This window comes from Enhydra lutris, unplaced genomic scaffold, assembly GCF_002288905.1.
Source record: "Enhydra lutris kenyoni isolate GAN:26980312 unplaced genomic scaffold, ASM228890v2 scaffoldscaffold18, whole genome shotgun sequence".
NCBI classification, from domain to species: domain Eukaryota; kingdom Metazoa; phylum Chordata; class Mammalia; order Carnivora; family Mustelidae; genus Enhydra; species Enhydra lutris.
Window position 1 is genome coordinate 13,327,630 of NW_019154102.1, and position 18,219 is coordinate 13,345,848.

General features: G+C 39.9%; 1 protein-coding gene across 4 annotated transcripts in view; it reads left to right on the top strand.

Moving 5' to 3' along the window:
* The first annotated feature begins 2,810 nt into the window (after window positions 1-2,810).
* Window positions 2,811-18,219, top strand: part of LOC111148075 (copper metabolism domain containing 1) — a 268,820-nt gene continuing 253,411 nt past the window's right edge. For all 4 annotated transcript variants that reach the window (XM_022504464.1, XM_022504465.1, XM_022504463.1 and 1 more), the window contains exon 1: window positions 2,811-3,007. In XM_022504464.1, coding sequence (XP_022360172.1) covers window positions 2,831-3,007 — 177 coding nt within the window. In that variant the 5' untranslated portion in view covers window positions 2,811-2,830. The remainder of the gene's footprint in view (window positions 3,008-18,219) is intronic.

Below are 18,219 nucleotides of genomic sequence, written 5' to 3' on the forward strand. Positions count from 1 at the left end.
AGTAGTTTAAGTATGTGACTCTTGGTTTCTGTTCAGGTCATGATCTCAGGGTTGTGAGATCTGTGCTGGGCGTGGAATCTCTTGGGATTCTTTCTCCCTCTCCTTCTGACCTCTCTCCCTCTCTAAAAAAACAAACAAACAAACAAACAAACAACCATTCTCAATTATTCAGAGATACACTCTATAGCAAGTTGGTGAATAACCTTCCAGACTTCTATGCAGGTTGACAGATCCAACTATCTAAACCTAGGAAAATGTCTCAATATAGGTGAGAATCATTAATATTCCTAGTGTATAAGAGCTCTACTGAAGTGACAGAAACTCTATAGAGAATTGTCAAGAAAATGGGAGGAAATACAAGTAGTCAATAAATATACATTAAAAAGTATTCATTCTCAAATTTAAGAAATACAAGTGAAAATAAGATAATATTTCTCATCTATCAGGTGGCAAAGATTATATAGAATAATATCAGACTGTTAGGAGGGTTTCATAGAAATAGAAATATATGGTACTTTCATAGAAATAGAAATAGGGGCATCTGGGTGGCTCAGTGGGTTAAAGCCTCTGCTTTCGGCTCAGGTCATGATCCCAGGATCCTGGGATCGAGCCCCACATCGGGCTCTCTGCTCAGCGGGGAGCCTGCTTCCTCCTCTCTCTCTTTGCCTGCTTCTCTGCCTACTTGTGATCTCTCTCTGTCAAATAAATAAATAAAATCTTAAAAAAAAAAGAAATAGAAATAAATGGTACTTTCTGGTAGGTAATTTGGAAGTTATGTGCTTGGAACTTGCTATAGGCTCAGGCAGGCAGTGCTATTTTCACTCATAACCCTTTCCCCCCTTATGCTGACCATTTTCTGCAATTCCTGTAGGCATACTTAACACAATGTATAATTTATCTCTAGGTTTGCTTTTCTTGGAGCTGTGAAAGCATCTCTGAATTTGCCTTTTAGAAAATTAATTCCTCTAGGGAAAGAAATACATCTTTTCTATTATAAAGAATGCCTCTTGGCTTCAGTCAAACACTGGATAAACATTAGATCAGTCTAGATCAGTGATTCTCAACTCTGCAACAAGGTGGCACTATGCCTTGAGAGGGAATGTCAGTTGTCCTGACAAGAGAAAGGGAGGGATGGCCTGGGCTGGACAGGGCCAGGTGTATAAGGCATCCTGCTATGCTCGGGGATATTCACTTAGGTGAAAAACCTACATGTTTATTATTGTCTGAGTCTGAAATGGAACTCAGTTACACCATTGTTTTTATGTTCTTAACATGGTTTTAATATACACAGAACATTCCTGGTTTACAGTTACTGGGTAAAGTGAGGAAAGAATGTTTTTGTTCTGAACAACTACCAACCTTTGTTCACATTACAGAGGATCAAGTTACCAGAAGCAGCTGCTCTCTCTCTCTCTTTCTCTCTGGAATCACCGATACAGCATACCTGTATCAATTTGTATTTGTCACAGAAGGTTAACAAAGCTGCAGGGATTTGGCTATCCCATATGTCTCCTAGTCACCTACTATAGTTATGCCCCAACACTTACACATTGAAACATGTATGTTTAAATTAATTTCCTTTTGTTTTTATTCTAAATTATAATTAGGTCATTATGTTGACTTTTAAATTGAAATGTAATTAACATGGGGTGCCTGGGTGGCTCAGTGGGTTAAAGCCTCTGCCTTCCGCTCAGGTCATGATCCCAGGGTCCTGGGATCGAGCCCCGCATCCGGCTCTCTGCTCCGCAGGGAGCCTGCTTCCTCCTCTCTCTCTCTGCCTGCCTCTCTGCCTACTTGTGATCTCTGTCTGTCAAATAAATAAATAAAATCTTAAAAAAAAATTAACATACTGTGAAATTCATCTTTTAAAGTGTATAATTTGGTGGGTTTAGCATATTCACAAAGTTGTGTAACCATACCAATATCTAATTCTAGAACATGTTTGTCACCCCTGGAAGAAATCTATTACCCATTAATCCATTCCCCTTCCTCTAGGTCCCTGGCAACCATGAAATCTTTCTGTCTCTGTGTATTTGTCTTTTCTGAACATTTCATGTAGATAGGATCTTACCTTATCTCACCTTTTGTGTCTGTCTTCTTTCACTTAGCATGTTTTTAAGATTCATCCATGTTGTAGCATGTATCAGTACCTCATTCCTTTTTATGGGCGAATAACATACTGATTTTTTGAAATCATACGGGTAGAAAGTTACATAACCTGTGCATTTCATTTCAGGATTGTAAAGAAAGTGTTAGCAAAATCTTTATTATAGAAAGGAGCATTGGATCAGAGCCACACCGATTTAGCCAGAAAGACAGGACCCATAATTGTAAAAAGGCAAGTAACAATCCTAGCAAACATATTGTGTTATCAGGGGATAGTTAAATTTTCTGGGACAAAATGTGGTCAGGTAATGATTAGGCAGAGATTAGAATCGAGTGGTAGATCGGTATGAGTGATCCTTTTCCGTTAGCGGATTGGTAAGGCCTGGAATGAGATGCAGCCGTTCCAAAGTTAAACTGCCACCTTCATAGGATAGTTCCCCATCTCAAGTGATCTCCATCAAGTAGACCTTTCCTTTCAGCAGACCCTGCAGTGATGAAGGGAATCAGTAAGTAAAGTGATTCTTCTGAACTGAATGGATGGCTCCCTGGTGGCAACCTAAGGGGATGAGTTTTGCGGAGCAAAGCTGATAGCTGCCGATACCGACCTCTGGTGGAACTTGGCCGCCATTTGTCCCGAGCGCCTTTGCCCAAGACATTTAGGCCCAACCCGGGTGCCGTAGTGGGGCCCTCGCTCAGCTGTTGCGGGGCGGGGCTGCTGCTGACAATGGCGGGCGAGCTTGAGAGCTCCAAAGCTCTGAGTGGGTTGCTGAACGGCGTGGCCCAGGAAGCTTTCTATGGGCACCAAGGCATCACGGAGGAGCTGCTGCGGAGCCAGCTCTATCCCGAGGTGTCACTCGAGGAATTCCGCCCTTTTCTGGCGAAGATGAGGGGGATTCTTAAGGTATCCGTCCTCCCCGCAGCTGCGGCCGCTGAGCGAAACCCCTTCCCCTCCGCTCTCAGATTTGGCACCCCAGAAGCTGAGAAGGCTTTCCTTCTTACACCTCCACTCCGTGGGCTCTACATTATACTTCTTCAGATGCGGGGAGCTCGCTCCGTCGCCGCCTCTCACTTTCTTAAGGGTGATCCCTTTCTGCTCAAGCTCCCTGCCCCGGAGCAGACACGAACAGGCAGGACTCTGGGCTTTTTCTCGATTTTTTTCTCTATTGTTGTGTGGGCAGCAATTTCGAGTTGCTTTGGCGAATCTGTGCCAACTTTAATTTAATTAAAATTAAAATTAAAGAGCTGTTAAGTCTAGCTTTCCGAGGTTGTGAAAGTGGGGAGTGTTAAAGTGAGCCACTGCATGCTGGGATAGCGGGTAGAGGATTCGCCGGAGTGAACCCGTGTCAAGTAGTGCATGGTATAGTTAAAAGAGCGCATTTACTAGCTTGAAGTCAAAGTATAAGTCAGCCTGTCCAGTAAACATGTAATGAGAGCTAAACATATTTAAATTTTCTAAAAGCCACATTAAAAAAAGTTAAAAAGAAACAGATGAAATTAATTTTATTACATTTAACCCAGTGGATCCAAAGTATTATCTCTTTTCATGTAATCGACATACAAAATGTTAATAAGGTATTTTATTTTTTTCGCCGAGTCTTTGAAATGTATACATTTTACACTTAAAGCACATGTCATTTTGTACTAGCCAGATTTCAAGTGACCAGTAGTTACCTGTGGCCATTGAACAACACAGTTTCAGACTGAGAGCTAGTCACCTGAATGAATCCAGTGCCGAAGTATACTCTAGAGATAGACAATAAAAATGATTTTCGATTTTTGTGGGTCTTCTGTGAGGAACTGTACTAGGTGGACACCCATTTTAAAGAATAGGAAACAGGCTCAGGGCGTCTAAGTCTAGTTAGTCTAAACTCATACTTTGATTAAAAATGGCGTTGAAATTTCATCCGTTTTTTGCATCTGCTATTTGTTTTGAAACTGCTTAGGCTTTAAGAGGCATTCTTTTTTTTTTTTTTTTTTTTCTAACTGCTTTTGTTTATAGGACTTGAATCCGGCCGTGGGGGGGGTGTGGGGGCGTGGTGGGGGTGGTGGAGGCAAAACAGTTATTTCACAAAAAGTAAATGGACTGTCTCATGGAAATATTAGAGGTATTATCTCAGGTGTGATCCTAGACATTCTGAGTAATTTTATTTTATTTTAAAGATTTTAAGTATTTTTTAAGATTTTATTTATTTATTTGACAGAGATCACAAGTAGGCAGAGAGGCAGGCAGAGAAAGGGGGAAGCAGGCTCCTGGCTGAGCAGAGAGCCTGTTGGGGGCTCGATCCCAGGACCGAGATTATGACCTGAGCGGAAGACAGAGGCTTAACCTACTGAGCCACCCAGGCGCCCCTGTTTTAAAGATTTTAAAGAAATCTCTATATACCCAGTGTGGGACTTGATCTCACAAACCCAAGATCAAGAGTTGTGTGCTCTACCGATTAAGCCAGTCAGGCACCCCTATTCTAATTTTAATTGATATCATAAAGACTAATGAATGCCTTTTGTTTCTATCAAATCTTATTCTCCAAGTGGTCAGAAAAGGTTTCCTAGAGAATTTGACTTCTTACCTGGGATTTTGAGGTGTTTGCTAAGCCTGTAAGGGGGATGAAGATGAGCGACTGTAGGCCAAGAAGTAAGAACAGCACGTATATAGGCAATATCTTAGGAACTCCAAACACTGGGGGCTACTGCTCTTTAGGTGGACGGTATGATTATTTTGCTTGGTAGTGAGGTAAGAATTGCAGGCTACCCAGAGAAGACATTGCCTGGAAACACTCTCTTACTTACTTTTGAATATATTGATGAATAATATCTAAGTATTGCTCTTCTGCTTTCAGTCTTCTGAGGATGGAATACTTCAGTTTTCTGAGGAATTTTGAAGAGCTGAAGTAATTTTGAAGTAGTTGAAGAGCTGGCATGGCTCAGTTGGTGCTGGGAGTAGAACAGAAGATTTATTTGCCTGTGCTTTGCAGAATAGCCTCTGTATAGCCAATTGAGATACCAAGGGGAAAAAAAAACCTTTGTTTTTTTTGACCTAGGGCTGAAACTATGGGTTCTAGATGACATCTAGTTCCAATCTTCACTTACCTTTTAAGCAACACTGAGTTACAAACATCCCTCTAATTTTTGAGAAAGCATAAAAAGCAAACAGGATATTTATATAGAAGTCTTTGAGCATGTTCTTCTGCAGTAAGAGAACACACAAGCAATCATGATACAAGGTTGCTGTAGTATTTGGAAATAGAGATCTGAGTAAGCTACTGTGGACAGAAAGAGGCAATAGCTCTTTTGGGCAGGTTCTTGGAAATGCCATTTTTGCTGCTCTTGAAGAAAGTGTAGAATATTTTAGACTGAAATGAGGGGCAACCATATAGGGCATTCTAGGTTAAGAAAATAGGAGTAAGGCAGGAAAATGGTAACTAGTCCAATGGAGCAGGTTCAGGAAATAGTAAATATGTTCAATTTGACAATAGCATCGTGGTATCCAATATGTATTGGTGGAGGAGCCAAGAAAAAAATGAAGCAACCTTTTATTTCTTTATTTCTGCTAACCATAATTCCTGCTCTCTAGCAGGGCATACTTTTTTTTTTTTTTTTTGCAGCAAAATACTTAATAACAAAATTTATCATTGGGGGCACCTGGGTAGCATAATCTGTTAATGGCCGTCTCTGGGTTTTGGCTCGGGTCGTGATCTCACGGTTGTGGGATGGAGCCCCGTGTTAGGCTCCCCGGTCAGTGGGGAGTCTGCTTGGGACTCTCTGTCCTTGTCTCCTTCAACCCCTCTCCCCCTGCTCATGCCCTCTCTAAAATAGATGAATAAATCTTTAAAAAAAAGAAATTTTTTTTTATCATAACCATTTTGAAGTGTACAGTTCAGTGGTATTAAATACATTTATAATATTGTGCATCCATTACCACCATCCATATCTATAACTCTTTTCATCCTGTGAAACTGGAATTCTGTACCCATTAAACACTAACTCCCCATAACCGCCATTCTACTGTTTCTATGATTTTGACTACTCTTAAGTATCTCATGTAAGTGGAATCATGAAGTATTTGTCTTTTTTTGTGTGTGTGGCCGACTTACTTTGCTTAGCATAATGTCATCAAGGTTTATGTTGCATATGTCAGAATTTCCTTCCTTTTAAAGGCTGAATAATATTCCATTGTAAGTATATCCTACACTTGCTTTATGCATTCATGTCATTGGACACTTGTGTTGCTACCATGTTTTAGTTGTGAATGATGCTGCTGTGATCTGAGGGTTGCAGATACCTCTTTGTGACGCTGCTTTCAGTTCTTTGGGGTAAATATCCAGAGGTGGAATTGCTGGGTCATATGGTAATTCTATTTGTAATTTTTTGAGAACTGCCAGCTGTTTTCCATAGTGGCCGTACCATTTTACATTTCCACCAACAGTGCATAAGAGTTCTGATTTCTTGGGGCACCTGGGTGGCTCAGTGGGTTAAAGCCTCTGCCTTTGGCTCGGGTCATGATCCCAGGGTCCTGGGATCGAGCCACGCATCAGGTCTCTCTGCCCAGCAGGGAGCCTGCTTCCTCCTCTCACTCCGCCTGCCTCTCTGCCTACTTGTGATCTCTGTCAAATAAATAAATAAAGTCTTAAAAAAAAAAAGAGTTCTGATTTCTTTACATCCTTGCCAACACTTGATATTTTCTGGTTTTGTTTTGATATGAGCCGTCCTTATAAGGTGAGCAGGGTATACATTTTTACATGTAGATAACAGCAGAATTAAAAACATTTTTTTCTTTTATCTTTGTGGAGTTGCAGTTATCTTGACTTCAACATGCAGGCTAGAAGAGCAGAGAATAAAATAAAAAAAATGAAGGAGTCTGAGCAAAGGAAACAAACTGAGGATAAAAGTGGAGTAGTACCTTATCTTGTTTGATGGCCACACCTTTCAGTCATCTGTAGAGAATCAAGTTCTGTGAAGAAAGTGAAAGTGAGAGGAACAACAGGAGTAGGAGGAAAGGATGTTTAACTCCCGGCAGGGAATAGGATATACGTGTTAGGTTCCTTATTGCAGTCATTTATAGGCTGTGTTTCAGATATCCCGAGCTGCAGTCTTTCCTTCTGACCTTCACATTGTGTGCCCAGATGTATTGTACTGATTGTGGCATTTGTACTAGTCTCTGTTTTCCGCTTGGAAGTTTTCCTATCCTACTTGGCTGGGACATGGATCCTCTCTAGCCTTACCTATTGCTCGCAAGAGGGGACACCTTTCATCAGTTTGTAGATACCTGAAGCTGGCCATTTGTTTGCTCCAGTTTTGTTTTTGGTAGCTCCTGAGGGGCAGTGAAACCAGTAAATTGGGAGTGATGTGTTTAGTTAGGGAGATGACCTCATATATAAATACTCTGCCATTTTAACCCATCTTTTGGTTTATTTATAATTTCAGCTTATTCTAGATATTCATTTGTAAATTCTTTATTTCTTGCCTCTGCTGTTAACCTTGCAAGGGATGCTTCTTATCCTAGTTTACTGGAATTCTAGAGAAAGATATTACTTAACTGAAGCTACATCACCTTTTGTACTTACCTTCTGTACTCACCACTGGCCTATGTTTGTATTCACTACTGCCCTCTTTTAGTGATAATTTTGTGTTCCCTCACTGAGGTTTTATATTAAAAAATTTTTTATTAAGTTTTTATTTTATTTATTAGGGAGAGCGTGTGCATAAGCAGGGGCAAAGGCAGAGAGAGGCGGAGAAGCAGACTCCCTTGATGAGCAGGGAGCCTGATGTGGGGCTTGATCCCAGAACTCTGGGATCATGACCTGAGCCGAAGGCAGATGCTTAATTGACTGAGCCACCCAGGCGCCCCAAAGCCTAACACATTTTCTGTCTGAACTTTTACAGAAAAAAATGTGCTGATTCCTGTCTCAAACATCTGTTTTTAAACTCAGGTTTAATATTTGGAAACAATATAATATATAAATTATGTTTAGAAGTTGGTTACTTGATAAAAATCTGAAAGCTAGAAATAGGGATTATTGGGTGTTTTATCCTCTGAGAAATTTTGCTGCTCGTTCTTTAGGTTCATGAGGTCTGTGAGCTTTATAAGCTTTATAAGCTTTATAAGCTAAATAAGAAATGAGCTTTAATGTTTCTGTGGTACTCAGTGTATGTTCTTCGTAAGACAAAGAAGTTGAATTTTTTTTTCATATTGAATATGTGAAGTTTATGTGTTTATTAACATAATATAAGGTAATACACAGTGTAATGTTGTAAGCCTGAGAACCAAGTAAAAACTATCAGCATGAAAACTGGTTCAAACTTACATAAGAAAATAACTTACCAATAACATAATAATGTTTAGGGGCACCTGGGTGGCTCAGTCAGATGAACATCCACCTCTTGGTTTCAGCTCAGGTCATGATCTCAGGATTGTGGGATTGTGCCCCTGTTGGGCTCCACACTCAGTGGGTAGGTAGAGAAAATCTCCCTCTCCCTCTGCCCCTACTCCCCCCAAATAAATAAGTCTTAAAAAAAGAAATATAAGGGGAGCCTGGTGGCTCAGTCAGTAGAGCATGTGACTTTTGATCCTAGGTTTGTAAGTTAGAGCCCCATGTTGGCTTGTAGAGATTACTTAAAATCTCTAAGGGGTACCTGGCTGGCTTAATTGGAATAGCTTGATTCTTGGTCCTGAGGTTATGAGTTCGAGCCCCACGTTGGGCGTAGAGATTACTAAAACAAACAAACTTAAAGAAAAGATTTATTTATTTTTAAGATTTTATTTGTTTATTTAATTGACAGAGAGACAGTGAGACAGGGAACACAAGCAGGGGGAGTGGGAGAGGGAGAAGCAGGCTTCTTGGTGAGCAGGGAGCTAGATGTGTGGCTGGATGCCAGGACCCTGGAATCATGACCTGAGCCGAAGATAGATGCTTCACGGACTGAGCCACCCAGGCACACTATTAAGATTTATAATAGTAAAAGGCTATAAAAATATTTCTATTTTAAAGATTTTATTTATTTTAGAGAGAATGAGCAGGTGTGAGTGAGCAGGGGAAAGGGGCGGGGAGAGAGAGGGAGAGTAAGAATCCTAGGCAGTCTCTGCCCTGAGCATGGAGCCCCACAGAGGACTTGATCTCATGACCCTGGGATCATGACCTGAGCTGAAATCAAGAGTCAGATGTGGGGTGCATGGGTAGTTCAGTTGGTTAAGCATCTGCCTTTGGCTCAGGTCATGTTCCCAGAGTCCTGGGATTGACTCCCACACTGATCTCCCTCTGCCTCTCTCTCTTTCTCTCTCTCATCAATCAATAAATAATATCTTAAAAAAAAGAAGAGTCAGATGCTTAACCAGCTGAGCGACCCCCAATATTTCTATTTGAAAAACCTGGTTCTGTTTCTCTTCTTGAAGCCATGAAAATTTGTAATTTGTTTGAGAATTAGATTGGAAAGAAAGGACCTGTGTTGATATGAGTTCCGTATGTTTTGTAATTCAGGTATATCATCTGAAGAATTCTGGATTCAAATTTTTTTTTGTTTGTTTTACAAATATTGAGCTACCTATATGCTTTCCCTTGTTAATTATTATTTTTTTATTAATTATTTTTATTAACATATAATGTATTATTTGCCCCAGGGGTACAGGTTTGTGAATCATTAGGCTTACACACTTCACAGCACTCACCATATCACGTATCCTCCCCAATGTCCATAACTCAAGCACCCTCTCCACACTTCCCCTCTCCCCAGCAACCCTCAGTCCCTTATTAATTTTTATAATAAGCATTATTTAGAAATGTGAAATGTATAAAAAACTCATAATACCACATGCTGACATAACCAGTATTAATGTTTTCGTGCACTTATTTATACCACAGACATTTTAAAGCATCTTAATACATGCCATGCCCTGTGCTTGGGATGCAGCAGTAAACGTCATAGCTACAATCCCTGCCCTTGTGGAATTTATAGTTCCTGAGGAATATAGACAATAAGTCTGTGGTTAGCTTTTGAAAAGGCAGTTAGAAGGTGCCAATTTATGCAGATTATAGGTAGTTTAGAGTGGTTCCTAGCCCACTCTACAACATGAACAAAGAATGAAAAGCAGGGAACGGCCTACTTATTAGGTACAATGAACTGAAAAGAAAGGACAGACCGCACACAAATAATTTTCCTTCTTTTAGTTGTCTTCTGCTGGTCCCAAGGTAGGGGTTTCTCATGAATATGGTTGATTACAGTCATGGTAATGTCTTTCCTGCTTGAGGATTTGACTGCTTTGGGACCTTATTTTAGGTTTCTTGACCTGGTCTTCAAGGCTAGATTGGCTGTCAGAGCATCACCTGAACAGTCCAAGATGTACACTTACAGTGGCTCTGTCTTCTTGCTGGTTTCTCCTTACTTTCGGTGTCTCTTCACGGAGCCTGAAGCATGTTTTCAAGTAGCTCCTTAAGGGTCACTTTTTTCTTTTTTTTGTTTCTTTTCTTTTTGTTTTTAAAATTAATTAATTAATGAATGTTTAAATTAACATATAATGTATAATTTGTTTCTGGGGTACAGGTATGTGAATCATCAGTCTTACACAATTCACAGCATTCACATAGCACATACCCTCCCCAGTGTCCATCACCCAGCCACCCTATCCCTCCCACCCCTCTCCACTGCAGCAACGCTCAATTTCTTTCCTGAGACCAAGAGTCTCTTAAGGTTTGTCTCCCTCTCTGGTTTTGTCTTGTTTCATTTTTCCCTCCCTTCCTCTATGATGCTCTGTCTTGTTTCTCAAATTCCTCAAATCAGTGATATCATATGATAATTGGCCCTCTTACTTTTTTCAAGTTTTAAAAAAGTGTCTTTATTCTAGTTCACACTTAATTGCTAGTTTGGTTGAGAATATATTTCTAGGTTGTGATATTGACTTAGTTTTGAAGGCATTGTATCATTCCATGTGACCTTTTTCTCTGTGAGCTTTTAGGATTTTTTTTCTATCCTTTATTTCTGTGAGTATCCTTGGTGTGTGGTTTTCTTTTATTTCATTATTTCATTATTTTGGCCACTGTGGACCCTTTGAACCTGGAGACTCATGACCTTTAGTTCTGGGAAAAGTTGTATTCTTACTTTGATTTTTCCTCTAGTCTCTTTCTAGCACTCTGATTTCATATGTTAGACCTTCTAGACTGAACCTTTGGTTTTCTTTTATTTTCTCTATTTTCCATTTTTTGTTTTTTTTTCCTTTTTGATAGATTTCCTAAACTTTACTAGCATTTCCTCAATTTTACTAGCATTTACTTCCTCTAGCATTTTAATTGCATTTTTCACTTGGTCATGTTTTAAATTTCCAGGAATTTTCTTTTGACATAGACAATACACTATGTTTAGTCACTGTAAGGGAGGAAAAGGTTTCTTCTTGATCCTCATAGGGTCCCTGGCCATGTTTGAAAATAAACTGACAAAGACAGATTAACAGGAGAAAAGCATACAAATTTATTTCTTAAAAGTTTTGCATGATATTGGAGCTTTCGTAAAGAAATGAAGACCCAAAGGAACAGACATGAATATGTTATTTTGGGTTTGATGAAGAGTTAAACGTAGTAAACTGGGGAAAACTTATCAAGACCTATTTGTAGGGTTCTTCTTGGTATCTCTGTCTTTGGAGATGAGGGTGCTCCTTTCTTCTGGAGGCATCTCTCACAAGTGGGTTTTATGACCTATTTCAGGGGAAGGGGGTGGGGGAAAAGGTCAAAAAGACCTTGCTCTGCCTTTTTTCCAACTACTTCAGTTTCCAAGAATCTGTATGCCAAGATGCTGTATTTTGGGGTAGCATGCCTTGAACCCCATCACCAACAATCTCTCCTTTCTTTCTTAAAACACGAGGTGGGGGCATAGACTACAGAATTTTCTGCATTTGGCTTTTAAAACAATTTATCTTGAGTGGTTTTTGTGCTATTTTCAGTATTAAGAATTTGGTATACTTGTACTCAGTGCTTGTGAAAGCTTTTTTTGGAGACTTTTAATAAACATATTGCTGAAATGTTTTGGGATACGATGAAAGTAGAAGATGTTAAATTCTCCCGGAGAACTTAACCGTTTTATTTATTTATTTATTTATTTATTTATTTTTAATTTTATTTTTTATAAACATATAATATATTTTTATCCCCAGGGGTACAGGTCTGTGAATCGCCAGGTTTACACACTTCACAGCACTCACCATAGCACATACCCTCCCCAATGTCCATAATCCCACCCCGCCTCTCCCAACCCCCCTCCCCCCATCAACCCTCAGTTTGTTTTGTGAGATTAAGAGTCACTTATGGTTTGTCTCTCTCCCAATCCCATCTTGTTTCATTTACTCTTCTCCTACCCCCTTAACCCCCCATGTTGCATCTCCTCTCCCTCATATCAGGGAGATCATATGATAGTTGTCTTTCTCCGACTGACTTATTTCGCTAAGCATGATACCCTCTAGTTCCATCCACGTCGTCGCAAATGGCAAGATTTCATTTCTTTTGATGGCTGCATAGTATTCCATTGTGTATATATACCACATCTTCTTTATCCATTCGTCTGTTGATGGACATCTAGGTTCTTTCCATAGTTTGGCTATTGTAGACATTGCTGCTATAAACATTCGGGTGCATGTGCCCCTTCGGATCACTACGTTTGTATCTTTAGGGTAAATACCCAGCAGTGCAATTGCTGGGTCATAAGGTAGTTCTATTTTCAACATTTTGAGGAACCTCCATGCTGTTTTCCAGAGTGGTTGCACCAGCTTGCATTCCCACCAACAGTGTAGGAGGGTTCCCCTTTCTCCGCATCCTCGCCAGCATCTGTCATTTCCTGACTTGTTAATTTTAGCCATTCTGACTGGTGTGAGGTGATATCTCATTGTGGTTTTGATTTGTATTTCCCTGATGCCGAGTGATGTGGAGCACTTTTTCATGTGTCTGTTGGCCATCTGGATGTCTTCTTTGCAGAAATGTCTGTTCATGTCTTCTGCCCATTTCTTGATTGGATTATTTGTTCTTTGGGTGTTGAGTTTGCTAAGTTCTTTATAGATTTTGGACACTAGCCCTTTATCTGATATGTCATTTGCAAATATCTTCTCCCATTCTGTCAGTTGTCTTTTGGTTTTGTTAACTGTTTCCTTTGCTGTGCAAAAGCTTTTGATCTTGATGAAATCCCAATAGTTCATTTTTGCCCTTGCTTCCCTTGCCTTTGGCGATGTTCCTAGGAAGATGTTGCTGCGGCTGAGGTCAAAGAGGTTGCTGCCTGTGTTCTCCTCAAGGATTTTGATGGATTCCTTTCTCACATTGAGATCCTTCATCCATTTTGAGTCTATTTTCGTGTGTGGTGTAAGGAAATGATCCAGTTTCATTTTTCTGCATGTGGCTGTCCAATTTTCCCAACACCATTTGTTGAAGAGGCTGTCTTTTTTCCATTGGACATTCTTTCCTGCTTTGTCGAAGATTAGTTGACCATAGAGTTGAGGGTCTATTTCTGGGCTCTCTATTCTGTTCCATTGATCTATGTGTCTGTTTTTGTGCCAGTACCATGCTGTCTTGATGATGACAGCTTTGTAATAGAGCTTGAAGTCCGGAATTGTGATGCCACCAACTTTGGCTTTCTTTTTCAATATTGCTTTGGCTATTCGAGGTCTTTTCTGGTTCCATATAAATTTTAGGATTATTTGTTCCATTTCTTTGAAAAAAAATGGATGGTACTTTGATAGGAATTGCATTAAATGTGTAGATTGCTTTAGGTAGCATAGACATTTTCACAATATTTATTCTTCCAATCCAGGAGCATGGAACATTTTTCCATTTCTTTGTGTCTTCCTCAATTTCTTTCATGAGTACTTTATAGTTTTCTGTGTATAGATTCTTAGTCTCTTTGGTTAGGTTTATTCCTAGGTATCTTATAGTTTTGGGTGCAATTGTAAATGGGATTGATTCCTTAATTTCTCTTTTTTCTGTCTTGTTGTTGGTGTAGAGAAATGCAACTGATTTCTGTGCATTGATTTTATATCCTGACACTTTACTGAATTCCTGTACAAGTCTAGCAGTTTTGGAGTGGAGTCTTTTGGGTTTTCCACATATAGTATCATATCATCTGCGAAGAGTGATAGTTTGACTTCTTCTTTGCCGATTTGGATGCCTTTAATTTCCTTTTGTTGTCTGATTGCTGAGGCTAGGACTTCTAGTACTATGTTGAATAGCAGTGGTGATAACGGACATCCCTGCCGTGTTCCTGACCTTAGCGGAAAAGCTTTCAGTTTTTCTCCATTGAGAATGATATTTGCGGTGGGTTTTTCATAGATGGCTTTGATAATATTGAGGTATGTGCCCTCTATCCCTACACTTTGAAGAGTTTTGATCAGGAAGGGATGCTGTACTTTGTCAAATGCTTTTTCAGCATCTATGGAGAGTATCATATGGTTCTTGTTCTTTCTTTTATTAATGTGTTGTATCACATTGATTGATTTGCGGATGTTGAACCAACCTTGCAGCCCTGGAATAAATCCCACTTGGTCGTGGTGAATAATCCTTTTAATGTACTGTTGAATCCTATTGGCTAGTATTTTGGTGAGAATTTTTGCATCTGTGTTCATCAAGGATATTGGCCTGTAGTTCTCTTTTTTGATGGGATCCTTGTCTGGTTTTGTGATCAAGGTGATGCTGGCCTCATAAAAGGAGTTTGGAAGTTTTCCTTCCATTTCTATTTTTTGGAACAGTTTCAGGAGAATAGGAATTAGTTCTTCTTTAAATGTTTGGTAGAATTCCCCCCGGGAAGCCATCTGGCCCTGGGCTTTTGTTTGTTTGTTTGGAGATTTTTGATGACTGTTTCAATCTCCTTACTGGTTATGGGTCTGTTGAGGCTTTCTATTTCTTCCTGGTTCAGTTGTGGTAGTTTATATGTCTCTAGGAATGCATCCATTTCTTCCAGATTGTCAACTTTGTTGGCGTAGAGTTGCTCATAGTATGTTCTTATAATTGTCTGTATTTCTTTGGTGTTAGTTGTGATCTCTCCTCTTTCATTCATGATTTTATTTATTTGGGTCCTTTCTCTTTTCTTTTTGATAAGTCTGGCCAGGGGTTTATCGATTTTATTAATTCTTTCAAAGAACCAGCTCCTAGTTTCATTGATTTGTTCTATTGCTTTTTTGGTTTCTATTTCATTGATTTCTGCTCTGATCTTTATGATTTCTCTTCTCCTGCTGGGTTTAGGCTTTCTTTCTTGTTCTTTCTCCAGCTCTTTTAGGTGTGGGGTTAGGTTGTGTACCTGAGACCTTTCTTGTTTCTTGAGAAAGGCTTGTACTGCTATATATTTTCCTCTCAGGACTGCCTTTGTCGTGTCCCACAGATTTTGAACCGTTGTGTTTTCATTATCATTTGTTTCCATGAATTTTTTCAATTTTTCTTTAATTTCCTGGTTGACCCATTCATTCTTTAGAAGGATGCTGTTTAGTCTCCATGTATTTGGGTTCTTTCCAAATTTCCTCTTGTGATTGAGTTCTAGCTTCAGAGCATTGTGGTCTGAAAATATGCAGGGAATGATTCCAATCTTTTGATAACGGTTGAGACCTGATTTAGGACCAAGAATGTGATCTATTCTGGAGAATGTTCCATGTGCACTAGAGAAGAATGTGGATTCTGTTGCTTTGGGATGAAATGTTCTGAATATATCTGTGATGTCCATCTGGTCCAGTGTGTCATTTAAGGCCTTGATTTCCTTGTTGATCTTTTGCTTGGATGATCTGTCCATTTCAGTGAGGGGAGTGTTAAAGTCCCCTACTATTATTGTATTATTGTCGATGTGTTTCTTTGATTTTGTTATTAATTGGTTTATATAGTTGGCTGCTCCCATGTTAGGGGCATAGATATTTAAAATTGTTAGATCTTCTTGTTGGACAGTTCCTTTGAGTATGATATAGTGTCCTTCCTCATCTCTTATTATAGTCTTTGGCTTAAAATCTAATTGATCTGATATAAGGATTGCCACTCCTGCTTTCTTCTGATGTCCATTAGCATGGTAAATTCTTTTCCACCCCCTCACTTTAAATCTGGAGGTGTCTTCAGGTTTAAGATGAGTTTCTTGTAGGTAACATATAGATGGGTTTTGTTTTTTTATCCATTCTGATACCCTGTGTCTTTTGATTGGGGCATTTAGCCCATTCACATTCAGGGTAAGTATTGAGAGATATGAATTTAGTGCCATTGTATTGCCTGTAAGGTGACTGTTATTGTATATTGTCTCTGTTTCTTTCTGATCTACTACTTTTAGGGTCTCTCTTTGCTTAGAGGACCCCTTTCAATATTTCCTGTAGAGCTGGTTTGGTATTTGCAAATTCTTTCAGTTTTTGTTTGTCCTGGAAGCTTTTAATCTCTCCTTCTATTTTCAATGATAGCCTAGCTGGATATAGTATTCTTGGCTGCATGTTTTTCTCGTTTAGTACTTTGAATATATCATGCCAGCTCTTTCTGGCCTGCCAGGTCTCTTTGGATAAGTCTGCTGCCAATCTAATATTTTTACCATTGTACGTTACAGACTTCTTTTCCCGGGCTGCTTTCAGGATCTTCTCTTTGTCACTAAGACTTGTAAATTTTACTATTAGGTGACGGGGTGTGGACCTATTCTTATTGATTTTGAGGGGGGTTCTCTGAACCTCCTGGATTTTGATGCTTGTTCCCTTTGCCATATTGGGGAAATTCTCTCCAATAATTCTCTCCAATATACCTTCTGCTCCCCTCTCTGTTTCCTCTTCTTCTGGAATCCCAATTATTCTAATGTTGTTTCGTCTTATGGTGTCACTTATCTCTCGAATTCTCCCCTCATGGTCCAGTAGCTGTTTGTCCCTCTTTTGCTCAGCTTCTTTATTCTCTGTCATTTGGTCTTCTATATCACTAATTCTTTCTTCTGCCTCATTTATCCTAGCAGTGAGAGCCTCCATTTTTGATTGCACCTCATTAATAGCTTTTTTGATTTCAACTTGGTTAGATTTTAGTTCTTTTATTTCTCCAGAAAGGGCTTTTATCTCTCCCGAGAGGGTTTCTCTAATATCTTCCATGCCTTTTTTGAGCCCGGCTAGAACCTTGAGAATCGTCATTCTGAACTCTAGATCTGACATATTACCAATGTCTTTATTGATTAGGTCCCTAGCCTTTGGTACTGCCTCTTGTTCTTTTTTTTGTGGTGAGTTTTTCCGCCTTGTCATTTTGTCCAGATAAGAGTAGATGAAGGAGCAAGTAAAATACTAAAAGGGTGGCAACAACCCCAGGAAAATATGCTTTAGCCAAATCAGAAGAGATCCCAAATCGTGAGGGGGGAGAAAGGGGATAAAAAGAGGTTCAGAAAGAAAAAAAAAAAAAGAAAGAAAGAAACAATTAAAAAAAGAAAACCAATAAAGAAAAAATAAAAAAGGAAAAAAAATGTATATTAGATAAACTAGTTAAAAAACCTTAAAAAAGAAAAGGGTAAAAGTTAAAAAAATTTAGCAGAAGAAGAAAAATAAATTGAAAAAGAGAAAAAAATTAAATTAACTGCAAGGCTAAAGAATCATGGGGAGAAAGCCATGAGTTCCGTGCTTTGCTTTCTCCTCCTCTGGAATTCCGCTGCTCTCCTTGGTATTGAAACTGCACTCCTTGGTAGGTGAACTTGGTCCTGGCTGGGTTTCTTGTTGATCTTCTGGGGGAGGGGCCTGTTGTAGTGATTCTCAAGTGTCTTTGTCCCAGGCGGAGTTGCACCGCCCTTACCAGGGGCCGGGCTGAGTAATCCACTCGGGTTTGCTTTCGGGAGCTTTTGTTCCCTGAGCACTTTCCGTAGAGTTCTGGAGGGCGGGAATGAAGATGGCGGCCTCCCGGTCTCCAGCCCGGAGGAGCCGAGAGCCCGGGGTCCCACTCCTCAGTGCGCCCTCAGAGAACAGCGCCCAATTACTCCTGTCACCCTGGCCTCCGGCCGTGCTCCGAGCTGACCGAGCCTGCGACCGGTTCAAGGTAACCCCGAGCTTAGAGCTTACTCCTTAGCTCTGTCTCTGTAGCCAGCTTCCCCGTTCTAATACCTGTAAGCTCTGCGACACTCAGACACCCCCGATCCTTCTGTGACCCTGCGGGACCTGAGGCCACGCTGACCCTGCGTGGGCTTCAC